Source organism: Leptodactylus fuscus, unplaced genomic scaffold, assembly GCF_031893055.1.
Source record: "Leptodactylus fuscus isolate aLepFus1 unplaced genomic scaffold, aLepFus1.hap2 HAP2_SCAFFOLD_417, whole genome shotgun sequence".
Classification (NCBI taxonomy): Eukaryota; Metazoa; Chordata; class Amphibia; order Anura; family Leptodactylidae; genus Leptodactylus; species Leptodactylus fuscus.
In genome coordinates this window covers 38,361-44,877 of record NW_027440442.1, presented here as the reverse complement: position 1 = coordinate 44,877, position 6,517 = coordinate 38,361, and the positions used below count along the sequence as shown (strand labels likewise).

Sequence of the window (6,517 nt, the reverse complement as noted above, 5' to 3'; positions counted from 1 at the left end):
GGGGGGGGGGGCGGTAAACAGACGCGCACACAGGAAGTAGTTTCCCGCCCACATCTACCAATGTGTTAAATACTCAGGTTGCTGTTGGGTGGACAAGCGTCTGACCTGACGGGACCTGGTAAGTTATGTTCTATCATGCTATACTAAGCTTTACTACATTTTGTTTAAGATCTGTGGATATTGTGAGGGAGGATGTGGCACCTGGGGGATCACTTCACCCCATCCCCTTCCCTCCTCTAAATGTGATTTACAAGTGGTCCCCACTAGGACCTTATTTTCAATTCCCCATATATTCAGTTACCCATATTTTATTATCTATGCATGTGGCTATAAATTACCTCACCCTCCATTTCCCTCTGTCATTGATCCTTCATCAACCACTGGGTTGTGGGAGATTTCAATCTTCAACTTTTTTGTATCTAGCGAACACCAATGTCATTTGTATCAACTTATATCCATCCAGAGCACAATTTGCTACTGTGTTACATGTTCACCACTAAAGTTTTATATTTATTTGCATTCTATTCATTCATAATACTGACTGTGGGTGCGCGCTATCCACCAGTTGGATCACTATTTTGACCATTACAAGATATGGCACACTTGTAGCTATATCTATATTGTTGTTTGCAATATAATTTTTAATCTATACTACATACCTAATATCACACCTATTATAGTTACATCCTTCGAGCTTGACACTTGTCATCTAATTAATTTTTTACAGAATGTCAAAACCAATTTATGTTTTCCTTTAAATGTATACATATATATCTTTCAATATATGTTGATGCATTCTAATGGGTCAGACGCCCTCTTGTTTGTTTGATTATACCTTGATGGTCCCCTTATATTATTTTATGTTTTTATTTAGTATGTTTTATTGTGTCCTCCTACAGCTCTCGTTTTTTGCACTTGAGAAAGGGCCAGTGTAAGGCCCGAAACACGTCGTGCTATATGCTGTATTTTTAACTACCCAATAAACCCTATGTGATTGGACCCTGGTTTACCATCTTCTTAAACATACCAGTGTGCGCGGTTCTCCCTCAACGGACCTTTGGTCCCCTTTTCCTCTTCAGTTACCCAGAATCTAAGCCCTAGCTAAATGGACGGAAACCTCCGTCCCCGGTGAATTGCAAGCTCAGAATGACGCGAACCTGGGCGGCGCTGTTCTTTTAAATCAGAGGTCACATGTTTTCAGCAGCCAATGGGTTTTTCCTACTTTTTCAATGTCACCGGTGTCGTAGTTCCTGTCCCACCTACCCTGCGCTGAATTGGAGCAAAAAAGGCGCCAGGGAAGGTGGGAGGGGAATCGAGTAATGGCGCACTTTACCACGCGGTGTTCGATTCGAACATGGCGAACAGCCTAATATCCGATCGAACATGAGTTCGATAGAACACTGTTCGCTCATCTCTATTCATGAAGTGTTAAGCTTACTTACTATCCAGGCAGAACCTTGAGTTTTTGGGAAGGTTCTGACTTTGGGACATGTGATAGAAACCAGCACTCGGCCCCCAAGTTATTCTACCCTCTCACCCATTGATTAAGAATCTTTTGGTTTCTCAGGCCATTTATTGAAATATTCCTGTATTTACAGGGTGACACCTGAGAAGTCTTTAAAAAATACATATTCTTCAAATTCAGGAAATGTACTCCTTAATGTTCTGTAGACCAGGAACCACACAGCAGCTTTGGACACTTGGGGAGATCTCATTTGTTTGGGCACGCCAAGCTTTCGTCTTTTCATCATAATATTCATTGGTGAAAATGGGGATGAAGTTATTCCTGCCGCCCACAACATAAAGGCGGTCATCTATTACCGCGGTGCCAAAGTTTCTGCGCCTCTTCAGAATGTTTGGTGCCCTACACCAGGTCTTAGTGAGGGGGCTATAAGTCTCTACAGTGCACACGCAATTGTGTCCATCATAACCACTAATCTGTTGAAGAAAAATGAAGAAGTATAAAATTCAGTCAATTCCAAAAAATCTATATAGAAAATGTAAAGAAACAATGGATTTATCTCTAATGTATCTAATTGTATGAATTCTAATATTTAATCATTAAAATATTTTCTTCTTGAACATTTTTTTGGTCGCTTCTCAATCTTATATCTATAATATTGCAGCCTGTGCAAATTAGAAATAAATCTGAAAAAAACCTCTTATTTATTATTTTTTTTCTGCATTAGGCTACAGATACAAATACACACCGTGTCCCCGTAAAGAACAGTCATGAGCAGCCAAAAATGGCGCATGCACGGTAAGCCTGATATTAATAAAACTGATGAAAAAGATGACTCCATTTATCCTTTATCAACCCCTTTATAGCAGCCAATGAGCCCCTACAGGCCTGGAGCTAAAGTGTCTTCCATCTATATTATAACTAACTTGATGCTGAAAGAGAAAATGTCCATTATCATACCGCAAATACTTTGCCTCTATAGGCTGTGACTCCGACTCCACTTCGTCGGCTTTTCATTGGGCTGATGTAGCTCCACTGCCTACTTTCTGGATTGTAGACCTCGGCTGATGACAAGCAATCCTGTCCGTTGGATCCACCGCATATATAGATCTGAATAAAATAAAGAATGGACAATAATGTAACAACCTGCTTCTAAATTCACATTATATAGAAGATTCTTGTAAGCCGCTCCTCCAGACTTAGACATCAAAACAAATTCCTAGTCAGTTGTACAGTTTGCAACACACAAAATAAAAGTGTAAAAAAGAAAATCCCACAAAAATTAGCTAGGGCTGAAGGTATAGACATCAAAGTCTCCTTACTTTTCCATTAAGGGTGGTGGCACCAGCATCCTTCCTTTTCTCCTGCATAGAGGAAATTAAAGTCCACCGATTGGCATCAGGGTCGTAACGTTCCACTGTATGAAGAGTCTGTTGCCCATCAAAACCACCCATGGCGTATATATAATTATCAAGGACTGTTACACAGACATGTCCTCTTTTATAGTTCATGGAGGCTGCTTCATGCCACGTCTTTTTCACGGGGTCAAAGCATTGCACATTTCTCAGGTAGTCCGAACCATCAAATCCACCGATGAGATAAATGTAGCCATTCAGATATGCAGTGCCATGATGGGCTGTAGGTTTCCTCACTGCAGATGTAGCTCTGGTCCACCGGTTGGCTCGGGTGTCATAAGGCCTGATGTTGTTAGCGATTTCTGAGCCACTGTAGCCACAAAGAGCAAATAAAATGGCGTATGGTAGGCGAGGTCTCACCATGTTCGGCTTCAATGTGAGAGCAGTGTTAACAATGGCTTTACAGTCCTCATTGTCTTTGACATACTCATTGGCCATGATATTGTTCAGGACGTATCCTTTATTAATCAGGGCCAAGCGGATCTAGCAAGAAATATAAGAGGGTTAAGACATTTTATTAAAAAAAATAAATTAAAAATATTACTGATCTATTTGGGTTTTAAGATACCCATACACATAAGTATGTTGGTGGTCATTACATGTAAATGGCTACATACAGAACATTGTGCAGGTAAGCCTTTATTATTCCCCAGATATATATGCTAGGTGGGATCCATACATCCAGTCCCTGATATAGTGATACAGCATGGAGCCTGGACACTGTCATGGCAGCTCTGTTCCTTCTAACGCTATAGCCATACCTGAGGGAGAAGAATTCTCATGGACTCTTTTCTTTCCGCAGGAGCGAAGTTTATCCACCTGACAATGGCCTCAAATACTGCGCTCTCCTCTGTGACGTTTAACTCATCCTCTTTTATCAGCTCTCTAAGTTCTTCTAGAGTAAGCTCAAAGAACTTCTCTGATGTCTTCACTAGTTCTTGAAAGTGGTGGAGGATAAATGTAAATGTCTTCTGGCGGAGATCAGGGCAGAGGTAATGGCTGGTAACTCTCCATATGTCCAGGAAGTTTTCATGATCAATCTGATGTGCGATAAATTTGCTGCTCAGATTGACTATTCCCATGATATTAAATTGGTCTGCTGCAATAAAGAGGTCCATTGCATTTTCAGGCGTTATCTCAGCACTGTTGGTATAGGCGTACTCTATTATACTCCACATGGTTTGTGGGTGAACGCCTGGTATGTTATAGACATTTCTATCTGAACTGCCCAAATCATTTTTGAAAAGAGCCCTGAAAATAGAGAACACATAGAAGTAAAATATCACTAATACTAACCTTCACGTATAAATGTAAAAGGCTACAATTGGGAAGTTCAGGTTCAAGATTTATTTTGGGTCAAACAAGTTCAGTACAAACCAAATAGTGTAGAACACTGTCAGGGCTCCTAGGAACCTATCTATAATACATAGTGTAGAACACTGTCAGGAATCCCAGGAAATTATCTATATAACATAGTGTATAACACTATCAGGGCTACTAAGAACCTATCTATAATACATAGTGTATAACACTGTCAGGAATCCCAGGAAATTATCTATATATCATAGTGTATAACACTATCAGGGCTACTAAGAACCTGTCTATAAAACATAGTAGCCCTGATAGTGTTATACACTAAGACCCTATCTATAAAACATAGTGTAGAATACTATCAGGACTCCTAGGAACCTATCTATAAAACATAGTTCATATAGGGGTACATAGGCCCCCTGTTTTCATGATCAGTGGGGATCCCAATTGTTGAACACCCTGCTGATCAGACACTTATCTACCATTTATCCTATGTATAGGTGATAAGTTGTCGATTTGGCAAAACCCCTTCAGCTTCAAAAAATATTAAACTCTCACCTGAAATAAGGGCTACAGAGGTCCAGGACGGTTTTATGAACATGAAAGTCAGTGCTCTGGACTCTGATAATGGCATCACATTGCTTGCCCATGAGTGTCAACTCATTGTAGGCATTGCATGCCATGGAGCTGACTTCTGTATGAAATCCATGGCTCATCCATCTACTGCAGGATCTTTTGGCATTGGGAGCCATGAAGCAATTTTTGCGTTTCATAGTGCACCTATTACAGCGCTCAATATCAATTACACTAGAAAGATCGCGTCTTCCTATCACAACGACTTCTAACCACTCAACTGATAAACGGAACGTTGCCGCTGCTAAGTTCCTCCAATGACATCACAGTTTCCTTAGTAATAGAATGTACACATGTATGAAGAAACACCTCCATAAACAGCGCCTTACTAGTCCATTGGCCGTGTGCGGTTCTGTAATTCTGTCCTATACAAGCTAATAGGGCGGAGCTGCAATTCCGCATATGGCCGCCAATGGTGGGATTATTTCTAGAAGAATTAAACAATTGTTTTAATATTTCATTGTACCCCTCTACACAAATTCTGAAGACCCTTCCCTCACCCGACCAGATATTCTACAACGCTCCCCCCTCCCAATATCCTTACAGAAAACGTAACTGGCCTATAGCATCCCCCAACCAGTATTCCAACACCACCTTCCCTGACCTATATAGGACTGCTGATTCCTAAAATAGTGATGTCTGGACCACACTTTGTCCTGTATTTGTTACAAATGTATCCGCCATTCTGCCTCAAATATTAGGCCATGTAAAGCGCTAAACAAGTGTATGCCTTATGTAAAAAAATGATAATGTATAGAGTTCTATCGAACACATGTTCGATCGCATATCAGACTGTTCGAGATGTTCGATTCCATACGGACACCACGTGGCAAACTCCAAAAAAATTCGATTCCCCTCCCACCTTCCCTGGCACTTTTTTTGCACCAATAACAGCGCAGGGGAGGTGGGACAGGAACTACGACAACGGGGGCATTGAAAAAAATCGGAAAAAGTAATTGGCTGCCAAAATCAGGTGACCCCCATTTTAGACGAATAGTGGATTTCAAATCCGGGTCATAGGAGACTGTGAACTTTGTGACTATGAGACAGGGATAGCTGTACAGGCAGGGATAGCTAGGGATAACCTTTATTTAGGGGGGAATGTTATTAAAAATAACTTTTTGGGGCTCTATCGGGTGTGTAATTGTGTTTTTTGTGAGATAAACTTTTTTCCCATAGGAATGCATTGAGCAGCATTGATTGGCCAGTATGCAGAATCAGTATACAGAATCAGCAGGGCTGAGTGTGTGCCGAGCTCGCACAGCAGAGCCAACCGGCAAACGGTGTAGTTGAGCAGAACTGGCTCAACACTGCTGAGTCTCTGCACAGCAGAGGTGAGTATGTGCACTCGCTCAGCACGGCTGCATCACCGCATACCCATAGGAATGCGTTGGCCAGCATTGATTGGCCAGTCTCCAGCCAATCAGCGCTGACTCTGCCGGATGAGGCGGAGTCTAAGGTCGGACCTGAATGGAGACTGGTGTGGAGCGATCTTAGCCTCCACCTCCTCCGGCAGAGCCAACGCTGATTGGCCGAATTCTGAAGACTGGCCAATCAACGGTGGCCAATGCATTCCTATGGGTATGCGGTGATGCAGCAGAGCTGAGCGAGTGCACACACTCACCTTTGCTGTGCAGAGACTCAGCAGTGTTGAGCCAGTTCTGCTCAACTACACCGTGTGCCGGTCGGCTCTGCT

General features: G+C 42.0%; 1 protein-coding gene across 1 annotated transcript; it reads right to left on the bottom strand.

Moving 5' to 3' along the window:
* Positions 1 to 1,641: 1,641 nt before the first annotated feature.
* Positions 1,642 to 4,940, bottom strand: LOC142188315 (kelch-like protein 10). The gene is made up of 5 exons (XM_075261815.1): positions 4,747 to 4,940; positions 3,639 to 4,128; positions 2,785 to 3,360; positions 2,423 to 2,572; positions 1,642 to 1,938 (listed from the first exon to the last, which is right to left on the bottom strand). Exons 1-5 carry the CDS (start codon positions 4,938 to 4,940, stop codon positions 1,642 to 1,644), a joined length of 1,707 nt encoding a protein of 568 aa, XP_075117916.1.
* Positions 4,941 to 6,517: the final 1,577 nt, after the last annotated feature.

Coding starts and splice junctions, on each gene's coding strand:
- LOC142188315 (XM_075261815.1), bottom strand. CDS start 4,940: ATGGCTCCCAATGCCAAAAGATCCTGCAGTAGATGGATGAGCCATGGA. Junction 3,361..3,638: donor TGAGAATTCTTCTCCCTCAG/GTATGGCTATAG, acceptor ATTTCTTGCTAG/ATCCGCTTGGCCCTGATTAA. Junction 2,573..2,784: donor CCACCACCCTTAATGGAAAA/GTAAGGAGACTT, acceptor TATTTTATTCAG/ATCTATATATGCGGTGGATC.